The sequence below is a fragment of the Scyliorhinus torazame genome, chromosome 13 (assembly GCF_047496885.1).
Source record: "Scyliorhinus torazame isolate Kashiwa2021f chromosome 13, sScyTor2.1, whole genome shotgun sequence".
Lineage (NCBI taxonomy): Eukaryota > Metazoa > Chordata > Chondrichthyes > Carcharhiniformes > Scyliorhinidae > Scyliorhinus > Scyliorhinus torazame.
The window spans coordinates 205,184,490-205,208,335 of record NC_092719.1 but is presented as its reverse complement, the minus strand read 5'-3'; the positions used below and the strand labels follow the sequence as shown (position 1 = coordinate 205,208,335).

Below are 23,846 nucleotides of genomic sequence, written 5' to 3'. Positions count from 1 at the left end.
ACTTTTCTTTGTTCTTTAAGATTGTAGTTTAGTCGGGCAGCATGGTCGGCACGGGCTTGGAGGGCCGAAGGGCCTGTTCCTGTGCTGTACTTTTCTTTGTTCTTTAAGATTGTAGTTTAGTCGGGCAGCATGGTCGGCACGGGCTTGGAGGGCCGTAGGGCCTGTTCCTGTGCTGTACTTTTCTTTGTTCTTTGTTCTTTAACAAGTGCCTGTGGTACCTTATTGAAGGACTTTTGAAAATCCGAGCATACAACATGCACTGCATTAAACTTACCTATTCTTTCAGTTAACCTCTTCAAAGAACTCAAATTAGTTGAGCAGGACTTATTCTTTTGGAGTATCTCTTGATAATTTTTATTTTATTTTCTGTCTCTAGATGCTCTTTTGCTTCTCTTAGTACAGACACCAAGGCCATGCCTATCATTGACATTAACTGTCTTTAGTTCCCAAGTTTTGTTGTCTCCTTTGAAACAAATTAGGTATCTGCCAATTATTTGACACCATCCCCTGATCCATGAACTTTAAAAAAATGTATATTTAAATGCAAATATGAAGCAGTACCTTTACCAGGACCTCCCTAGTTTCCCGGAGTGATTTTATCTTCTTATAATTTTACTACTTTGTCAATTATTGTTCCTTTTCTCTTCCAACTATAATAATATTATATGGGGCAGCATGGTGGCAAGCACGGCTTCAGGGACCCAGGTTCGATTCTGACCTCGGGTGACTGTCTCCCTGTGTCTGCGTGGGTTTCCTCCGAGTGCTCCTGTTTCCTCCCACAGTCCAAAGATGTGCAGGTTAGGTGGATTGGCTTGCTAAATTGCACCTTAGTATCCAAAGGTTAGGTGGGGTTATGGGCATAGGGCAAGGGAATGGGCCTAGGTAAGACGCTCTTTCGGAAGGTCGGTGCAGATTGGATGGGCTGAATGGCGTCCTTCTGCACTGTAGGGATTCTATGATTTTATGAATATTGTTAAGTTCATTCTCCAATTGATGAAAATGGATTGATTTCACAACTCTATTCCAAACTGAACTCTGTGGCCACAATGAACTACTATCAGTCACAAAAGGGGTGAATAATCTTATCTGCAAATGACCTGTTCGTAGTGTATTGTTGCTTTTCAGTTCATTGAAGGCAGAGGCATTTTGTTTGATGTCACAGATCAGCTCAGTCAGAGAGAGAGTTAAGTTATCCTTTAATTTATCTGACACTAAATTCTTTCACTGCTCTCCCTTTCTGAATTATTACAAAGTGTTGCACCTATTCTTCCAGGCTGGAGTTCCTAACACTGCTGGGGTCTGGAGAGAACCTGTAACTTCCTCCCTATCAATTTGGGCTGGATTCTCCAGTCCCCCAGTTGCGTGTTTCTCGGCGCCGCTCCGTTCACTGTTGGCGAGATTCTCTATTCCCACCGCTTGTCAATGGGATTTTCCATTAAAGCCACCCTGCCTTGGTGGGAAACCCGGGGCTGGGGGTGCGCTGCCGGCGGAAACAGAGAATCCTGATAGCCGGAGAATTCCGGCCTTAGTTTCACAGTCACTGTCACAACCTTCCGACAATGCAACATTCCATATTAGAATGTCCGCTATGTCTTCCCTTTTCCTCAATCAAGTCAATTTTCCTCACCCAACATAGTTGACGGGGCCTTCAGCTGGGTCTGTTCTATTTCATTCACTTCTGCACTCATCCGTTTCCTTCCCTCCCAAAACCACAATCGTATTCCCCTTGTCCTCGCCTTCCATCCCACCAACCTACGCATTCAATGGATCCTCCACTAATTCTGCCACCGTCAATGATGCTATTCCCAAACACATGGGTCATGGGATTGCTTAGCTCTGTCTATTGCATTGCTGCTTCCACTGTTTGGTATGCAAGTAGCCATGTCTTGTAGCATCACCAGGTTGACACCTCATTTTCAGGTATGGCCGGTGCTCCTCCTGGTATATCCTCTTGCACTCTTCATTGAACCAGTGTTGATTGCCCAGCTTGATGGTAATGGTAGAGTGGGGGATATATGGGGCCATGAGGTTGCAGGACAGCCCATAGTGCCTCATGATTTGAGTTGGCAGATTTGCTGAACATCTATCCCATTTAGCATTTTGATAGTGCCACACATCATGTTGGAGAGTATCCTGAATGGGAAGATGGGATTTTGACTCCAAAGGGTTGTGTGACAGTCGCTTATACCTATAGTCATAGACAGATACATCTGTGACAGGCAGATTGGTGAGGATGAGATCAAGTAGGTTTTTCCCTCTTGTTGGTTCCCCCACCACCTGCCGTACGCCTAGCCTTGCAGCTATGCCCTTCAGGAAGCAGCTTGGTTGGTAGTGGTGCTACTGAGCCACTCTTGGTGATGGACATTGAAGTCCCCCACCTAGAGAACATTCTGTGTCCTTCCCACTCCTCGGTGCTTCCTCCAATTCATGGAGGAGTACTGATTCACTATTGTCCAAGGTCCCAAACATTCCTTCCAGTTGAAACAGCGATTTACTTGTACTTCTTTCAGTTTAATATACTGTAATCAATGTGGTTCACTCTGCATTGGAGAGGGGAGATTAAATCGACTGGTTAACTGCATTGCAGAAAATCTCTGTTCAGTCTGCAAGCATGAGCTTCCAGTCACCTGTTATTTTAGTTCTCCGCTTTGATCCCACTCTGATCTTTCTTCCCTCAGCCCGCTGCAGTGTTCCAATGAAGCTCAACATAACGCCGCAGAACAGCACCCCACCTTTTGAATTGGTATTTCAAAGTCTTCTGGATTCAACATTGGGTTCAACAATTTTTATATTGGAACCTCTGTTGCTATTTGGATTTTTTTCCCCCCACTGGTTTGTATTTTTTTGCCTGTTTCTCTCTTTCCTTAAAACTTTGCTTTTGAACGGCAGCTATTCAGGATCCTGCCACTCTTACCTCCTCTGGTCTCGGCAGTGCTTTTGTTTCTTCATTTGTCCATTACCTCACCCTTAGACCCTTCATCGTGAAGCCTTATTATTTAATCTCTCCTGCCCTTCACCCTATAACAAACATTTGCTTAAGTTGTTCTTCCCACTCTTCCCTTTTAATTTGCCCAAAACACCAGTTCAGTTAGCTCTGAAGAAGTCATACAGATGCAAAGCTTTAACTTTGTTTCGTTCTCCAGACCTGCTGAGTTTTTCCAGCATTTTCTGTTGTATTTTGCCTCAAATACATTGTGGATGAATTGCTGAAACACAGGAAGGCAAGCTGGACGAGAATGGTTAACTTAGAGGGCGGCATGTGGCGCAGTGGTTAGCACTGGGACTACGGCGCTGATGTCTCAGGTTTCAATCCTGGCCCTGGGTCACTGTCCATATGGAGTTTGCACATTCTCCCCATGTCAATGTGGGTTTCACCCCCACAACCCAAAGATGTGCAGGTTAGGAGGATTGGCCACACTAAATTTATTTATTAAAATAAATTTAGAGTATCCAATTCGCTTTTTCCAATTCAGGGGCTATTTAGTGTGGCTAATCCACCGATCCTGCACATCTTTTGGGTTGTGAGGGTGAAACCCACGCAAACACAGGGGGCGCGATTCTCCACTCCCACGCTGGTTGGGAGAATCGCCTGGGCTGCCAAGATTTCCGGGGACGCCGGTCCGACGCCCTCCCGTGATTCTCCCAAACGGCGGGAATGGCCCGGTCGAGTTTCGCGGGCCGCAGGCCGGAGAATCGCCAGAGACACCCAAAATGGCGATTCTCCGGCACCCCCGCTATTCTGAGGCCCGGATGGGCCGAGCGGCCAGGCCAAAACGGTGGGTTCCCCCCGGCGCCGTCCACACCTGGTTGCTGCAGTAGTGGGTGGTGCGTGAACGCTGGGGGGGGAGGGGGGATCCTGCACCGGGCTTCACCTGGAATGTGGGGTGGCCCGCGATCGGTGCCCACCAATCGTCGGACCGTCCTCTCTGAAGGAGGACCTCCTTCCTTCCGCGGCCCCGCAAGATCCGTCCCCCATCTTCTTGCGGGGTGGACTTAGAGAGGACGGCAATCACGCATGCGTGGGTTGGCGCCGACCAACCCGCGCATGCGTGGATGACGTCCGTTATGCAGCGCCGGCCACGTCATCTATGCGGCGCCGCTTTTACGCAGGCGACAAGGCCTGGCGCGTGTAGATGAGGCGGCCCCGATACTGGCCCATTGTCAGGGCCTGAATCGGTCGGGACCGGGGCCGTTCCGCTCCGTCGTGAACCTCGACGGCGTTCACGATGGCGCGGCCACTTCGGCGTGGGAGTGGAGAATCCCGCCCAGGGAGAATGTGCAAACTCCACACGGACAGTGACCCAGAGCCGGGATCGAATCTGGGACCTCAGTGCCGTGAGGCAGCCGTGCTAACCACTTGCGCCACGTGCTGCTTTTGGCCTCACTAAATTGCCCTTAATCGGGAAAAAAATAATTGGGTACTCTATAAATATTTTTTAATAAAGAAAATGGTTACGAAAGGGAAAGCAAACACATCAATCTGTTGCTCCACGTGGACGTTCGCTAGCGTTATTGTGGCAAATCACAGGTTCCATGCACTCCAAAATAACGCTATTCTTCACAGATCACCCATTCCCTCTCTGCAAATCTGCATGCCACACCCTGGTTCTCGTGTCTGGGCTACTTGTTCAGATTCTTTCTCTCACCTAAATGAGCTAAATATATTTGTATATCCAAAGTCTGAGCACAACAATATTCAGCGCCCAGGAAAAGAATTTAGGCCATGCTTAAAAAGCTGGAATTTGGGGCTCAATGTGTGGAGGAAAATAACATGGAAATACTTTCAAGGCTGCATAAATTCCTGATGACTAATGAGATAATCTTGCAGAACAGCATTCAAGGTAACATCAAACAACATATCACTAAACTGGCACAAAAGTTAAGTGAGTATTTCCCATCCGTCCGCGATGGACAACACAAAGAGCTGGATTTACAATACTTTTTCAAATTTTTCTCCCATTCCCAAGTCACAAGAAGAGCTGGCTGTAAAAGAACAAGAGACACTCCTTGACAGAGCAACTCATGGAATTCCCAAGACTTGAGTGACAACTAAAGTAAACTTTTGGGTCCAGATGCAAGCAGATTGCCAGCTGTCAGACAGAACTATTGAGGCTTTGATGCTTTTCTGCACATCATATCTGTGAAACAGAATTTTTGGCATTCACTGGAATTAAATCAAAGTATGTATTGATTACCCTTTATGTATTGGAAACAATCGGCGACACCCATTTCTCCCAACTTTCTGTGCTTATGCTCCAACAAACATATAAACTCATCCATCACATTGATGGTAAGTTTAAAAAAAAATATAGGCATATGTTTACCTGTAATGTGAAATTATGATGATTTGTACAACATGTGGCCATTAAAGGGACAGTTAAAAAAGAAAATGCTGTCGGGGTACGCAAAAAGTTGGTAAATCTGAATTAGGGTACGTGACCAAAGAATGTTTGGGAACCACTGGAGTTGTACATAAGCTCCATTCTCCACGATGGAAGGAAATGAAAGACAGTCATCCACAACAAAATCCCTCCCCCTTTGTAAATCCTCTTCCAGCTGATACAGGGAGCTTTGGTGAAGTCTTGAGAGGCTTGTTTGCAGTCAGTGAGTGATCTGGCAAAGGTATATGACAATATAGAGCCAAGGTGAATGAAGTTAAGATACCAATCAATATGATCATATTGAAAGGTGGACAGGGTTAAGTGGTCTATCTTTGGTGCCATGATTTTATGAGACAGTAAAACATCATGCTACAACAAAAATAGACAATGCAGAAAATTGTACAGTTTGACATTTTGTATATGAAATTATAGCCAATAGTTTTTTACAGTTCCGCTGTATCCAATTTTGTGTAGATTTTTATTTCATGTTTACAATATGCAGGACATTATGCTATTTCAGTTATTAACATTGAAGTTGTTCAATGAGCAAATATATAGTCTTAGATTAGATTTTTCTTTCTGGATATTATGGTCTGGTTGCCTGTTATATTCATTTTTTAAACAGCTGTCCTAATATTGTGTATGTGTTTTGGACCATGGACAAAACTAGACTGATCTGAATTGATACACATAGCTGATACCAAATTTCTGTGGCTGTAAAGATTCAGCACAAAATACAAATTAGTACACTGTTACACACATTTGCCACAGAACAGAAGATACATGGCAGCCTCCTTCTCGGTGAACATTTCTATAAATATAGATACCTTCAAAGCCTCTACATTAATCTGATTTAGCCATTAGTAAGATGGGGATCTGCACAACAACGCACTCATACAATAGGCATTTGATTAGCTCATTTATTCCTAATGCTGTCACAACTTCTGTTTTTGTATTCACAAATTCTTCAGGCTGATGACGTATCATCACTTAATATAGAACATAACACATTATGATAATCCTTAATCTGGGCCAATGGACTTTCGGGCTACATGTTAACTGCAGACGGATCCCTTATTACTACACCCAATTTTAAAGTGGAATTTAAAGAGCAAAATTCAGGGAAGAAATCTCCCTTCGACACATGTGGAGTACTGGTGATTGCAAATAAAATCACATTCTAAAAAGCAAAGGTTACTACATACCATTTGAATGCAGTGAACTCCAGATATATGTCCATTTATACAATTACATTGTACAAAGACATTGTACTCTTCAATAAAATTGTATTCCTTGATAATTAATTATATACCCTCAGTTTTCTGACTGAGCACATCAAATACATGCAGCTCACTACAGCATTTCATCAACAGGCATATGCAGCATGTATGGGAAAGATCATCACTCTATGGATTACCTGTATTATTGCTCAGGGCTTTTTAAAATTATTTATATTGAACTGATGATGATCAATGAGCTGTGTGCTACATTACACTCAAGTTGCGATTGAAGACCTGAAAGATGGTAAAAGATTAATTGTAGCTTTCAAAAGGGAACTGGATAAATACTTAAAAAGAAGAAATGTTTGGAAGAGTATGGGATTAATTGAGTGTATTTTATAACAAGCATGCACAGATACAATGGCCTCCTTTTGTGCTGAATCATTTTGTGAGTCTAAATGACACTGCAGCTGAGATCTACTGCACAATCGGATCACTTTCATTGTTTCTTTAACTGTTAGGGTCTCATGGATGCTTATCCACAGGAAGATTTTATTTTCCATTTATTTTCTACAATGATCTGTGATATTTCATTCATGTGTATGGAATAGATGACTAACACTGTGCTACTAACTAAGCCACACTAACAACATCAGGCTTGCGGGTCTGTTTAGATAGTTTAACAGCGGAAGATAATTTGGATCTATGTACACCTGGACTGCAGTTTTTTTAAAAGTATTTTTATTGACATTTTTCATTTGAACAAATAACACAACACAACCACAGGAACGGTACTGCTCAGCAAAAATAAAAGGGTCTCAATACATATGGATACAGACAGGAACAGGAGTACAGCAATATAATTGGTTCAGTACAATCAATAGACTCAACTTAGTGCCTCAATACGCACCACCAGAGAACAAGGGAGATAAGGAGAAGACCACGTAGCAATTGCCTGCCATAACCATGTGAGTTCAGGATACATTTTCTGTACCTTGTTCAGGCGGGCACCAGAACATGTCTCCCTCAACCCCAGCAACACCAGAGGTTCCAATGACATACTGTAATGGCATTACCATTACTGAGGCTCCCACAATTAACATCCTGGGGGTGGGGACTTCCAGTAGTGGCTATGTGGTGAACAGTCACACAAGCAGTGGGTCTTTCCAGGATACTTTGATTTTGTCACTTTTTGCTCGGTTTAAGGATGATTTTTTGAGGGACTTTAGTTTAGTTTGGTGGGCTAGGGTCCCTTCATAAAAGTAATGTCTGGCAAATACAATATTCAGCAGAAGGCGAGCAAGGGATCGCCGTCAGACGAGGATGTTCCTTGACCCTCAGTAGAAGAGAACATGGTGGAGGCTTCTGCTATGTTGTTGAGCAGCACTGTGGCGCAGTGAACTGTGTGAAGAAACCGGAGCACCTGGAGGAAACCCACGCAGACACGGGGGGACCATACAAACTCCACAGTCACCGAAGGCTATTATTGAACCCAGGTCCCTGGCGCTGAGAGGCAGCAGTGCTAACCCACTATGCTGCCCAGAAGCTTTACAGAAAAGGGATATGAACAGGTTATCAATGGTGAGTACAAAATGGTGTACATTCTTCAGTCTATAAGTGCTCCTTTTCAAGTAGAAAGCAATGAAGCACACACTACAAGTAAATAGCAAGTTTAAACTTCAAATATAACTCTTGCATACAAATTAATTTTATAATTTCATAACTCTAAGTATGCTGTAAAGAGTAAGAGTAAGCAAATATTATGAATAAACAAAATCAAAAACCGCTTGACTAAACAATTAAAATGATTAATTGCAGGCAAGCGAATTTTATGTTACAGTTCCTTTGAGCAATCCTCATGGTTAATTAAGATTCTTCACATATAATTTCACAGTAAGTTTGACACTTCCAGGTGCCATTCCACGCTTGCTGCACCTGGCTGCTAATATTTGAAAAAGGACAACAATTAATGGTGGTGAGGGAGAAACACAAGAGTTTACATTGACACAGAGTTCCGAGGTATTGGTGAGGTAGTCTTATTGATTTACAGATAACAGGAGAACCAGCTCTGTACACATGTTAATAATTAAGCAGACAGCACAGTGAAATGTGTCAGTTCTCCTTCCTGGCTCACATCCAGAGTATGAAATCATCACTACGGCATCCTTATACAGCACGGAGCACAGTGGTTAGCACTGTTGCTTCACAGCTGCGGCGTTCAAGTTCGATTCCCGGGTTGGGTCACTGTCTGTGCGGAGTCTGCACGTTCTCCCCGTGTCTGCGTGGGTTTCCTCCAGGCGCTCCGGTTTCCTCCCATAATCCTGAAAGACGTGCTGTTAGGTAATTTGGACATTCTGAATTCGCCCTCTGTGTACCCGAACAGGCGCCGGAAAATGGCCACTAGGGGCTTTTCACCGTAACTTCATTTCAGTATTAATGTAAGCCTACTTGTGACAATAAAGATTACTTTACTTTATATACATTCAATGCACCTTTTAACAAGGAGAGTCAAAAAAACATGGCTAATTTAAAAAAAACTTCTGTATACAATAGTTCCCCAATTCCGAAAACAAATTACTACAACTTCTGACACATTGGGATGGCACGATGGAACAGTGGTTAGCACTGCTGCCTCACACCGCCAAGGACCCGGGTTCGATTCTGACCTTGGGTGACTGTCTGTGTGGAGTTTGTACATTCACCCTGTGTCTGTGTGGGTTTCCTCCGGGTGCTCTGGTTTCCTCCCACAATCCAAAGATGTGGTTAGGTGGATTGGCCATGCTAAATTGCCCCTTAGTGTCCAAAGGTTAGGTTGGGTTGCGGGGATGGGGCGGGGCAGTGGGTTTAGGTAGGGTGCTCTTTTGGAGGGTCGGTGCAGACGTGATGGGCCGAATGGTCTCCTTATGCATGTAGCTTTCTATGATTTTACATTTCTTCAGGTCCCTAATAAAACTATCATAAATGGTCATATTTTTCACTGAGGTACAAAGGTTATAAAACCATGCTGTATAAAAATGGTTAACATATCAGTTGAAGGATTCATTCTTTCTCTCTGGTATTTTGCTTCAGAACAAGTCTGGTAGGTGGTAATGCTGCATTGAGTGTTTGAAAGGACTGGAATTAATTTTTGAATCTAACATCCTGCTGCCTGCTGGCTCTGGAAACCATCTAGTTTAGTCTTGTGACAAGTGAGTACACCTCCTTTCTCAACATCTGCTAGTCAGCTCGAAAACATGTATTGTGCTTTTTCTTTCTCTCTTGCCTTTGTTGTTATGTTAGGGCCAGCTGAAGGAAAGTCAGTTTTTAAATCACAATACACAACAACACTATTCAGGAAATCAGTCCACTTGCCTGTTCATTGATTGGTGATTCCTCAAACTCCATGTTGCTTTGGACCTCAGATTGAGGTTCTTCACATTTGGTAAATTGTATTGTGAAATAACAAAGAACCAGCAGGCAAAACTAACACAGCTATTATCTGAATGGCCATAAATTAGGAGCGGGGAATGTACAATGAGACCTGGGTGTCCTCGTACACTAGTCACTGAAGGTAAGCATGCCGGTACAGCAGGCGGTAAAGAAGGCAGATGATATGTTGGCCTTCATAGCGAGACGGTTCGAGTACAGGAGCAGGGATGTGTTGCTGCAATTATACAGGGCCTCGGTGAGGCCACACCTGGAATATTGTGTGCAGTTTTGGTCTACAAATCTGAGGAAAGATGTTCTTGTTCTAGAGAGTGTACAGCAAAGGTTTACTCGACTGATTCCTGGGATGGTAGGACTGACGTATGAGGAGAGATTGAATCGGTTAGGATTGTATTCGCTAGAGTTCAGAAAAATGAGGGGTGGGGGGGGGGTCTCATAGAAACCTATAAAATTCTAACTGGACTAGACAGGGTAGATGCAGGAAGGATGTTCCCGGTGGTGGGTGTGTCCAGAACCAGGAGTCACAGTCTGAGGTTACAGGATAGACCATTTGGGTCAGAGATGAAGAGAAATCTCTTCACCCAGAGAGTGATCAGCCTGTGGAATTCATTACTACAGGAAGTAGTTGAGGCCAAAACATTGTATGTTTCAAGGAGCAGTTAGCTATAGCACTTAGGGTGAAGAGGATCAAAGGATATGGGGGAAAGCGGGGTTAGGCTATTGAGTTGGATGATCAGCCATGATCATAATGAATGGTGGAGCAGGCTCGAAGGGCCGAGTGGCCTTCGCTTTATTTTTTATGTCTATGTTTAATCTCTCCTGCCCTCTACCCTATCACAGACTTTCCCTTTTGGTCTTCCTTTCCCCTCCTTCATTTGCTCAGAGCCATCCTCAACTGGAAATGTTAACTCTGCTTCTCTCCACAGCGGCTCTCTAACCTGATGAAAATTTCCAGCATTTTCTGTTTTTACTTTAGGCAAAACTAACATCCCTTTCAAAAGCAAATCAGTCATACATTCTGACCATCAACCATTCTACCTCAGGTATATTTTTCTTCCAATTCATTTTTATGGCACTAGACTCCATATAAAAGCCAGCTTTACTTCACTGAATTAGCCAGATGATGCTGCATTTTTTTTTTAACCTGACTTTGCATCATGCGTATGATTGCTAACTGTTTTGATGAACCAGTATCTATTTTTAAGCATGATTGCACAAACCAATTCATGAGAAAATCTGCTCAAAAACAAAACTTAAAACCTTCAAAGCAACCCCTGTCAAATTTTTGTTGGAAGAAAATCCCTCCGCAATCACAAAAATATGTATATTTTTGAAATGTATTTTATTCCAAACGTATAAAAAAGGTTGCAAAACATAAATAATTCAGGGAAAAAACTGGCCAACACACAATTATGCAGTGTATGAATTTTCCCCTTTTTCACCGCCTCCTCCCTCCCCCGCCGCACCGAACAGCTCCTCAAAGATGGTCACGAACATCTCCACCTTGCCTCGAAGCCCTCCGCTGAACCCCTTAATTCGTACTTAATCTTTTCCAACTGAAGAAAGTCATATAAGTCCCCCAGTCAAGCCGCCAAGCTTGTTCTCCCAACCACCCATATATGTCTCCAATTCTGCCCTCCCCTTCCACATCTGGAAGCAGCAGTCGCTCCAACAGGGTGTACCTCGGCAACATGGGGAACTGTTTCCAAACCTTCCGCACGAAGTCAGTTACCTGCAGGTACCTGAACTCACTTCCTCTCGGGAGCTCTATCCTCTCTTTCAGTTCCTTTATACTGGCAAACCCATCTTCCAGGCACAGATTCCTCGCCTTAACCAGCCCCACTTCTCTCCACTTCCTATACAGGCCATCTATCCCCTCCCCAGCTCAAAACCATGTTTTTTGCACAATGGCATTAACATCAACATCCCCATAATCCTAAAGTGCCTCCTCAGCTGGTTCCAGACCTGCACCGTGGACTGCACTACAGAGCTCTCCAAGTGTTTCCTTGGTGCCATTGGCAATGTTGCCTTCACCACTGCCCTCAAGCTGGACCCCCCTACAGGATTCTTCCTCCATCCTAACCCATTATCACAGAAACTTCATTGCAGTGTTAATGTAACATTGTTGTGACAATAATAATAATAATTCTTATTCTACCCCTTCTCCTTCCCACAACCACCTCACCTTCTCCACATTTGCCACCCAGTAATAATGTAGCAGGTTTGGCAATGCCAATCCCCCTTCTGCCTCTGTCACAGGGTCCTCTTAATCTTTGGCACCTTCCCTGCCCATACAAAGTCTGAAATAATCATTTCCAGTTTTCAAAAGAAGGACTTCGGTTCAAAGATCAGGAGTGTCTGGAATTTGAACAGGAACCTCAGCAGAATGTTCATCTTCACCACTTGGGCCCTACCTGTCAAAGTCAAATGCAGCCAGTCCCACCTCTTCAGATCATTCCTCACCTCCTCCACCAGTTTTGTTAAATTCCTTTTGTGCAGCATCACCCATTCCCTCGCTACCCAAATCCCCAGGTATCTAAACCTGTCTCTGGCCACCTTAAATGATGCCCCCTAGACTGGCTCGCCAACCCAACTCGTTCACTGGGAACACTTTGCTTTTCCCTACATTTAACCTATATCCAAAGAAACACCCAAACTTCCCCAACAGGCCCATTATCCTCTCCATGCTCTCCGGGGGGTCAGAAACATATAATAGTAGGTCATCCGCGAATAGCAACACCCGATGCTCCCTTCGTCCCCTCGTAATCCCTCGCCACTCTGCCAACTCCCCAAGAGCCATTGCCAGAGGCTTTATAGCCAGCTCAAACAGCAGTGGCAAAAGCGGGCACATTTGCCTTGTTCCCCTGTGGAGTTCAAAGTTCCGTGAATCCATGTCATTGGTCCGCACACTCGCTATCGGTGCCACATATAACTGGCCAAACACAAAAGTATATACAATCAATCTAATCAGAACTAATGCATTTTAAGGCAAGTTGACAGCCTCACTAAATCCAACAGCACTCCTGTATTATTCATGCATGATGCATTTCTTATTCATTATTAAATACAGCATGTAGACAATCTTCTGCTGAAAGTTTCTCTCAACAGGAAACAACAAAAAAAGTTGGTGCCCATTGCTCAACAGCGTGCTGATTATGACTGACATTGCACGGTGAGCGAAGTGGATTCTCTCAATTAATTAATATTTTAGCTGAGGGCCATTTGCGTTGTGGTCAGGTAACACAATGCTCATTCATGAATATTTATTCAAAGTATATCTTGTGAGGGCTGACGAGTGGCGCCCACCTGATGCCTTCCCGCTTTCACAATCAATCACACTCTACGTGGAGGAATCAGAGTACAAACAAATGGGTAATGTGAGCTTGGGGTATACATGTGAAGGGATTAATTTCAATCCTTGCGTAATATGACAGCAGACCACACGACTACATTCACATAATTATTGACAAAACAGCCATACCGTAGCAATGTAACACACACCGAGTGGAGCAATGACGAGATCATTCCTTCCATTATCACATAATGAAGCAGATGGTAATTTATTCTGAAGGTGGCTTAAGCTTCTAGCTTCTACAAGATGATGCCAATTATGTTTTAATGCAGTTGCACACACTGGGAACAGGATTCTGTATGGGCTCCAAATATTTGATACTACCAAGTCAAAACTGCAATATATATCCGGCTGAGACACGAGTACTTGTCATCAGATCTGCAACCAGAAGGGTAGACAGAAACTCGCTGCTCATGTGGGTGGTGGAGGCAGAGACAGTCAATGATTTGAAAAAGAAATTGGATGAGCTCTTGAAGGAAATAAATTAATGGTGATAGAGTGGGTGAATTGCTCCATTGAGAGCTGGCTTAGACTCCATGGGCCAAATAAAGAACAAAGAAAAGTACAGCACAGGAACAGGTCCTTCGGGCCTCCAAGGCTGCACCGAATATGCTGCCCGTCTAAACTAAAATCTTCTCCACATCCGTATCCCTCTATTCCCATCCTATTCATGTATTTGTCAAGATGCCACTTAAACGTCACCATCGTATCTGCTTCCACCACCTCTTCTGGCAGCGAGTTCCAAGCACCCCTACCCTCTGTGTAAAACATTTACCTCACATATCTCCTCTAAATTTTGCCCCTCGCACCTCAAATCTATGTGCCCTAGTAATGACCCCTTCACCCTGGGAAAAAGCTTCTGACTATCCACTCTGTCCATGCCCCTCATAATTTTGTAGACTTCTATCAGGTCGCCCCTCAACCTCCGTCGCTTCAGTGAGAACACACCGAGTTTATCCAACCTCTCCTCATATCTAATGCCCTGCATATCAGGCAACAAACTGTAAACCTCCTCTGCACCCTCTCCAAAGCCTCCACATCCTCCTGGTAGTGTGGCGACCAGAATTGTATACAATATTCCTAACTAAGGTTCTATACAGCTGCAGCATGACTTGCCAATTTTTATATTCAATGCCCCTGTTGATGAAGTCAAGCATGCCGTATGCCTTCTTGACTACCTTTTCCACCTGCATTGCCACTTTCAGTGACCTGTGGACCTTTAAACCGAGATCCCTCTGCCTGTCAATACTCTTAAAGGTTCTACCATTCACTGTATATTTCCCAAATGCATTACCACATATTTGTCCGGATTAAACTCCATCTGCCATCTCTCCGCCCAAGTCTCCAACTAATCTATATACTGCTGTATCCTGTGACAGTCGTCATCACTACCCAAACTTCCCCAATTCCACCAACCTTTGTGTCATCAGCAAACTTACTAATCAAACCAGTTACATTTTCCTCCAAATCATTGAAATAAACTACAAACAAAGGTCCCAGCGCCGATCCCTGCGGAACACCAATAATCACAGCTCTCCATTCAGAAAAGCACACTTCCACTGCTACTCTCTGACTTCTATGACCAAATACAGTCTCTTTCTGTGCCATAAATGACACTATGACAGGTGGCATGCTTCTATTGTTAATGATACTCTGGCCATTATATCAGGATGTTCGGAAGAGCAACAAAGGAATCTCTCCCCTTCCTTTCCCTCCTCTCCTTGGGTACAGAAGCACCAACCTTCTATTTGATAGTTCCTTAAGCCAAACTACAGAGACAAAAATGGCTGATGTAGAACTACCAAGTCAGGTCACTCGAAAGGAGACACAATTACATTGCAATCAGGGGCAGCACTGTGGTGCAGTGGTTAGTATTGCTGCCTCACGGCGCCAAGGTCCCAGGTTCAATCCCGGGTCTGGGTCACTGTCCGTGAGGAGTTTGCACATTCTCCCCGTGTTTGCGTGGGTTTCGCCCCCAAAAACCCAAAGATGTGCAGGGTAGGTGGATTGGCCACGCTAAATTGCCCATTCGTTGGAAAAAATTAATTCTAAATTTAAAAAATAAAAATTGCAATCAAAGCCACAATCGTGACAGATTGCTTCAACTCAATGTTTCATAATTTGAACCCCTGCTAATGGCACTGCGGCATCGAAATGTTGATTTAATAAATTCAACATTTGCAGTTAGTAATTTGTTATCACAAATTATTTAAAAGATTGCATTTTAATCTACACTCAGACATCTGGAGCAAGTACATGTTGTCCATATGTAGACCAAACAGTAGTCTAAACAAAAGAGATTCCAAACTGCCATGGGATATAGAAAGCTTATAAAAAGCAGTGTGTTTATACTAAACAGTACAAGTTACAATGGGGACTATTTGATTTGGTTAAATTGTTTGCAACTTCATAAAACAAGATTAATTCACCTGGGGAATGTTGTATATCAACAACACATGATGTGTAACCGAAACCTGCTGTCATTACACAGAATGCACAAAACAGGCCATTCGGTTCAAAGGTCCAAGCCAGTGTTTGTGCCCCACTAGACCTTCCTCCTACCTCTCTTCAACCCGGTCAGCATTACCATTTATTCATTTCTCCATCACGATTAATGCACATACACAATTTGCCTCAATGCTCCCTATTATGGACAGTAGGCACCACAGATGTGTAACTCGTCGCATCTGAAGGAACTTTGGCGTCGTTGCAAACCTAATGTCAGAAGTCCACCCCCACTCTGCCAATCTAACAAGGTGGCGGGGGGGGGGGGGGGGGAAGAGAGCTCATTTCATTTCCCTCGAACTGACATTCACTTCCAGTAACCTATCACTTGTGTGACATGCCAGCTGCAGGTTTATTTTTCTATAAAGGCCACTGCTGCAGCTTTTGGCGTCAGAATGCATTACAATTTCCAGATAAGCTGTGATCTGAGGTGTTTTATTTTCCATCAAAATGGAGACACTGAGCAAAGTGCAAACACACCCAAGGGATGACCTGACCTTAGAGAGGTATCCCAGACACTATGCTGCACATTGTGTTTTTTGCACCTTGACCCCCCCTCACAAAGCCAGTGGAAGGTTAAGTGAGCCTTGAAGGTTTAAAACCCATGTTGTGGCTGCAGTCCCCAACCTCCTCCCCCAGGTGCAGGGAAGCTGCACTGATTGTGATTGATCTGCGGGCCGGCCAATCAGCAAACGCCGCGCTGCCCGGAAGTCGCTTTCCATCAATCGGCGCAGCCCAGGGGCGGAACTTCCGGTCCCGGCTTCAGGGAGTCAGGCGCCGGGTTTCCCCAGCAACAGAAACGGCAGCTGGGAGTCAAATGAAAAAACGGCCACGATTCAAATAAACCGGAGAGTCCGCGCCTCACGCAAACCGTTATTAGGAACAGATCGTCCCTGAAATTCATGTTCTATTGGCGGAGGCTCTTACCGGGGATCCCTGTCTGGTGCGACATTGCTGAGGCGCTGCTTTAGAGAGAGACGCTGAGAGTAACGGTGCCAGCCGCAAACCACCGCGGGAGGCGGAGCTACAGTGCGGGGCGGGGCCAGTACCAGGAGGGCGGGGCTACAGTGCGGGGCGGAGCTACAGTCAGGGCGGTGCCAGACCCTGGAGGGCGGAGCAAGTCCCGGAGGTCGGAGCTAGTCCCGGAGGGCGGGGCCACAGTACGAGGCGGGGCCAGTCCCTGGAGGGCGGGGCCAGTCCCTGGAGGGCGGAGCTGCAGTACGGAGACAGTCCCCGGAGGGCGGGGCTACAGTCCGGGGCGGAGCTCCAGCGCAGTGGGGGCGGAACCAATCCGCTCGTGCTCCACGGCAGGCAGCCCAGCTGCAGCGCCATCCCACGCTCAGATGCCGGCATTGCAGTCCTTCCAAAGCCCCGCCCCCGTGGATAAGAGGCAAATAGCGACATCTCGCGGATAAAATGTACTGTGCTGTTCTATGTTCTAAAAACAGACACAGATCACCTACACACGGATCACCCCCATCGCCCACACACCGATCACCCCCAACACCCCTCATGGATCACCCATCATTGCCCACACACGGATCACCCCCATCGCCCACACACCGATCACCCCCATCGCCCATCGAATTTGCACCGGCCCTCTGAAAGGGCACCGTACCGAGGCCCAATACCCCACCCGATCCCTGTAATCCACCTCGTGGCAATTTGTCATGGTCAATCCACCTAACCTGCACATCTTTGGACAGCGGGAGGAAATTGGAGCACCCGGAGGAAACACGTGCAGACATGGGAAGAATGTGCAAACTCCACACAGTCACTTGAGGCCGGAATCGAACCCGGGTCCCTGGCATTGTGAGGCAGCTGTGCTAGCCACTGTGCCGCCCAGATCAATCCCAATACCCTGGCACCACACTGAGAAACAACTCTCACTCCAAACCCACACAGAGGACAACGCCCCCACAGCATCACTGTTCAAACATCGATACATAGAAGATAGGAGCAGGCGGAGGCCTTTTGGCCCTTCGAGCCTGCTCCGCCATTCATCACCATCATGGCTGATCATCCAACTCAATAGCCTAATCCTGCTTTCTCCACATAGCCTTTGATCCCATTCTCCTCAAATGTTATGTCCAGTGTCAAGCCGCCTCTTGAATATATTCAAAGTTTTAGCATCAACTACTCCCTGTGGCAATGAATTCCACAGGCTCACCACTCTTTGTGTGAAGAAATGTCTCCTTATCTCTGTCCGAAATGGACAGCAATAAGGAGACATTTGGAAATATTGCATGCAATTCCTTCGTCCAAATCATTCATGTGTATTGAGAACAGCTGGGGTCCTAGAACTGAACCCTGCGGTACCCCACTAGTTACCACCTGCCACTCTGAAAATCATAGCTCTTCCCCATCTGAAATGGCCACAAATAAACTCAGCTCTCCTCACCCAGTGTCCACATAAGGACCTAGCTCTTCTCCATCCCATTTGTATCCACACAAATATACATATCTGTCTCCAACCCCCTGGCATCCAAACACAGACACAGGTCTTTCTCACCCCCTGGCACCTTTATAAAGAAGTTTTTTTCCCCACCTCTTAGTTGCCAGACACCAATATATATTCTGCAGTTTAAACACCCATCTGCTCCCCACTCCAACTCCCATTGTACCAGTGGATGTTGTGTATCTGGACTTTCAAAAAGTTTATGACAAGGTCCCACACAAGAGATTAGCGAGCAAAATTAATGCTCATGGTATTGGAAGTAATTTTATATAGCATTTGCAGTGCAGAAGGAGGCCATTCGGCCCATCGAGTCTGCACCGGCTCTTGGAAAGAGCACCCTTCCCAACCACACGCCTCCACCCTATCCCCAGCACCCAGTTACCCCACCCAACACTAAGGGCAATTTTGGACACTAAGGGCAATTTTGCATGGTCAATCCACCTAACCTGCACGTCTTTGGATGTGGGAGCACCCGGAGGAAACCCACGCACACACGGGGAGAACGTGCAGACTCTGCACAGACAGTGACCCAAGCCGGGAATCGAACCTGGGACCCTGGAGCTGTGAAGCAATTGTGCTAATCACTATGCTACCGTGCTGCCCATGTATTGTGGATAGAGAACTGGTTGGCAGACAGGAAGCAGAGAGTGGGAATAAACAGGTCCTTTTCAGAGTGGCAGGCAGTGACTAGTGGGGTACTGCAGGGTTCAGTGCTGGGACCCCAACTGTTCACAATATACATTAATGATTTGGACGAAGGAATTGCAAGTAATATCTCCAAATTTGCAGACGACACTAAACTGGGTGGCAGTGTGTGCTGTGAGGGGGATGCAAAGAGGCTGCACGGTGACTTGGGCAGACTGGCTGAGTGGGCAAATACTTGGCAAATGCAACATAACGTGGGTAAATGTGAGGTTATCTACATTGGTGGCAAAAACAGGAAGGCAGATTATTATCTGAATGGTGGCAGTTTAGGAAAAGGGGAAGTGCAACGAGACCTGGGTGTCATGGTGGAACAGTCACTGAAGGTGGGCATGCAGGTACAGCGGGCAGTGAGGAAAGCTAATGGCATGCTGGTCCTCAAAGCGAGGAGATTGGAGTATAGGAGTAGGGATGTGTTGCTGAAGTTATACAGGGCCTTGGTGAGGCCACACATTGAGTACTGTGTGCAGTTTGGGTCTCCTAGTATGAGGAAGGACATTCTTGCTATTGAGGATGTCCAGCGAAGGTTCACCAGACTAATTCCCAGGATGGCAGGACTGACATATGAAGAAAGACTGGATCGACTGGGCTCGTACTCACTGGAGTTTAGAAGAATGAGAGGGGATCTCAGGGAAACAATTAAAATCCTGATGGGACTGGACAGGCTAGATGCAGGACAAATGTTCCCAATGTTAGGGAATGGAGAGGAGTGAGATTCCTCGATGATTGTCACATCCTTCCTGATAATACGGGTGGGCAATGGTGACATTGTTATATTCTTGCAGCATGGTTCCATGCACTGACTTAGACTGAAAGAGTCAGTGAGCTTCTTGACCAACCATTGATCTCCAGCCTCGTAGATCTCAGCTGGGAGGGCATCAGCTCCTGGATCTTTGCTGCCAGACAGAAGTTTACTCATGCTCATCGTTTCTAACACTGAGGGATGATCATAAAGAGAGGGCAGATTGAGGGTGTAATTAAGATGCTCTGTCCAGCTTTCTAGAATTTGAACTTTTTCTGTGAGCAGCACTGTAGGCAGCACCTTCCACATGCATAACCATCAAGATGGGCAAGGTCAGCAAAATCATGGAAACACAACAACTTGGAAGTTCCCCTCCAAGCCGCTCACCAACCTGCCTTGGAAATTTATTACCATTCCTTCACTATCGCTGGGTAAAAATCCTGGAATGTCCTCCCTAACAGAGATGTGGGGGTACCTACACGACATGACTGGAGCGGTTCAATAAGGCAGCTCACTGCCCCTTCTCAAGGACAATAAACGCTGGCCTAGCCAGTGATGCCCACATCTCTTGAATTAATTTTTTCTAAAGTATTGACTTGTCAGCACCGAGGAATGGTAACGATCCAGTAAACTGGGGTTTGTAGGCGGATTTTGGAGCATTGGAATTCATATTTCACAGCAGCCTCTTCCAGTTCCCCTTACCTGTATATGACTAAAGTTTGCTTGTGTTCTGATTTGACCAAATGTCTTGTATCTCTCCGAGATTGTGTAGAACGTCCTGCAGATGTTTTGGTACAAAGTGGTGCAGAGAGTGGGCGTTCGTCCAAGACATCTTGTTGGGATTAGGGAGATGGAAACCTGTGTTGGTGATTGAGAGCTCAGCACACAACTTCATCAAAGGGGGAACATTGCAACTGCCAACCCCGTTTTTCTGATCACCCCTTCCGACCCCGTTCACTGATTTCCTTGAGCTGACCCACCTCAGGTAGACAAGTCTCACAGAGAGCTGCGATCTGTGTGTTGTAGCTGGCCAGCTTTCTACCATCAGGAGCAGTCCATCTCTCCGGTCTGTCTGCTGCAGTGTTGTCCATGAGGGCACACGCGTTCCATGCACCAATAGTGACTGGTGTCACCTTTACTTTCTTTCTTGAGATTGACTTACCACTGAGTTACAGCCAGTTGTAGCAATGCGAGCCAGGGTGGTGAAGCAGACAATGTTTACAGCACTTTATTTCACCTCTTACTCATACTGGGCAATTACGCAGTGTGGTTCCGTGCAGGGCTGCTCAATCGCTCGGGGATCTGCCAAGTTCCACATCTGCAGGGCAGCACGGTGGCGCAGTGGTTAGCACTGCTGCCTCACGGCACTGAGGTCCCAGGTTCGATCCCGGCTCTGGGTCACTGGCCGTGTGGAGTTTGCACATTCTCACCGTGTTTGCGTGCCCCCGCCCCCCCCCACAACCTAAAAGATGTGCAGGTTAGGTTGATTGACCACACTAAATTGCCCCTTAATGGGAAAAAAAAAAATTGGGTACTCTAAATTCGTTTTTTTTAAAGTTTCAGATCTGCTTCATTCCAGTGAAAAATGGCCTGAGCTGCCATAGAGTCATACAGCACAGAAAAGGCCCTTCGGCCCATTGAGTCTGCACCAGTCAAAAACAACCACCCAACTACTCTAATCCCATTTCCCAGCACTTGGCCCCTAGGCGTGTATGCTTTGGGATCGCAAGTGCACAGCCAAATACTTCTTAAATGTTATGTGTGCAGGTTCATGGCTACAGCTCTCTGCTGCTGTGTCACTCACCCATTTCCATAGGACTTAGAGGCACATGATGTGGTGTTCTTTGTGTTGCTTATTTCAGGATGGTTGGCGTTCTGTTCACAAAGACCACAAAATAGCTTGAACTTAAACAAAGCTATAAATTTATTAACACTACTAACTTGGATTTGACACGTATTTAAGAATGCACAGGTGTTTAATAACATCTAAACTACACTCATCTACAGCTAATCTCACTACTGGTTTAAACTATGATCTATCTAACTCCTGCACACGCTCTCCCACAAGGCTTAGCATCACTGCCTTATATAGTTGTAACTGTAGCTCCCTCTAGTGGCTACTCTTGACACTTCATTAACCCTTGCAGTTCTGACAGTTACGATAATACCATATATGATAAATGACAGAAAGGTGATGAACATGACTTGTGTGTGAATTGGATTATAGTGAGGGAGAGTCGCACTTTCTCAGCCCCGCTCTCTCTTCCTGATCTAGCTTGGCCCAGTGACAAGACCAGTCTACTCGGCTGGCGATAGACCCAGATGCAGTGGGTAAACAGGGTGTCTTTTTTGTCTTGTCAAACTCCACACATTCCACAACAAGACTGTTGAACCTGAGATTGATCTCATTTGTCCAGTCCGCTGGAATCAGTCTTCACATGCCAGGATAGACAAATCCATAAGTTGCTGCGGCAGAAGACCCAATGGCTACCCTCAGCTGGTTTGACCCGGCAGTCAAGGAGGTTTATTGAGGCGTGGCCACTGCCTGATGCTAACAATGACTTGAATCTCAATCTATAAGTTTGTGGATGATACGATTGTGGTGGGCCATATCTCAAACAACGACGAATCAGACTACAGGACGGAGATAAGTTACTTGGTTGCATGGTGTACCGAAAACAACCTCTCTCTAAATGTTGGAAAGACCAAGGAACTGATCATCGACTTCAGTAAGCGTAGCACGACACACACTCCTGGCTGCATCAATGGTTCCGAAGTGGAGATGGTCGGTAGCTTTAAGTTCCGGGGGTCACCAACAGTCTGTCCTGGTTCATTCACGTTGATGCAACAGTCAAGAAAGCCCAACAACGTCTTTACTTCCTACGGAAGCTAAAGAAATTTGGCATGTCTGCATCGACTCTCACAAACTTCTACAGATGTGCGATAGAGAGCATCCTATCCGGCTGCATCACAGCCTGGTATGGCAACTGGTCGGTCCAAGATTGCAAGAAACTGCAGAGTGTGGTGAACTCAGCCCAACGCATCACACAAGCTTGCCACCCCCACATTGATTCTGTCTACACCTCCTGCTGCCTCAGGAAGGCAGACAGCATTGTCAGAGACCCTTCCCACCCAGGCATTGCCTTCTTCCAGACCCTTCCATCAGGCAGAAGGTACAGAAGTCTGAAGATCCAGACATAGGAACAGCTTCTTCCCCACAGCTACAAGACTCCTCAATGACACCCCCTCGGACTGATCTGTTCCCTGTAAGAACACTATTCATGACGCCCTATGCTGCCCTTGCTCATGTATTTGCTTTGTTTGGCCTCTTGTTCCGCACCGTAACCAACCACTGTTTGTCAATGTACCATTTGCCAATGTTCTCTGTTGATTATTCTTTTGTCGTCTGTGTACGTACTGTGTACGTTCCTTGGCCGCTGAAAAATACTTTCACTGTACTTCGGTACACGTGACAATAAATCAAATCAAATCAAAATCAAATCAAACCTATAGGTGAGAGTGGGGTGAAGAATACTGTATGAGCCACTCCAAAGAGTGTGGTGAGCCTGCCCGAGAGAGGTGTTGTCCCTTCCTTGCACTCCTTCAGCTCTGCGTAGGGTCTTCTCCTCCACTAGTTTCTGGATTACCTCATTATTTTCAGCGAACCAATCTTGGCTCTGGGTGTAGGGTCAAGGAGAGAGCGTAAAAGTGGATGGAGGAGAATATCATGTAAAAAGCTGCAGGCAGGTTGAGAAGAACGAGGAGGGTGAGCTTATCTTTGTCACTTAGGTTGTGACTTGTGCCTTTTTTAAAGATCCACGTTGGTACTGTGACACGGGCAGAAACCTGATTGGGGGGATTCAAACATTGGGCAGGGATTTGGGAGGTCACAATGAGTTCCAGGACTTTGGAGAGGAAAGGGAGGTTGTAGATGGGGTGATAACTTGCCAGGATGGTGACGTACATTTTTAAGGAGTGGTTGTTGCCGGCAGATTTAGTGGAGAGAGCTACAACAACTGTAGAGAGAGAATTGAGGTAACGCCTGCACCAAGATTTCACC

General features: G+C 45.7%; 1 protein-coding gene across 5 annotated transcripts in view; it reads right to left on the bottom strand.

Annotated features, from left to right (window-relative positions):
* Window positions 1-16,917, bottom strand: part of twf2 (twinfilin-2) — a 149,989-nt gene extending 133,072 nt beyond the window's left edge. For all 5 annotated transcript variants that reach the window (XM_072472942.1, XM_072472939.1, XM_072472940.1 and 2 more), the window contains exon 1: window positions 16,812-16,917. In XM_072472942.1, the coding sequence (XP_072329043.1) occupies window positions 16,812-16,836 (25 nt within the window). In that variant the 5' untranslated portion in view covers window positions 16,837-16,917. The remainder of the gene's footprint in view (window positions 1-16,811) is intronic.
* Window positions 16,918-23,846: the final 6,929 nt, after the last annotated feature.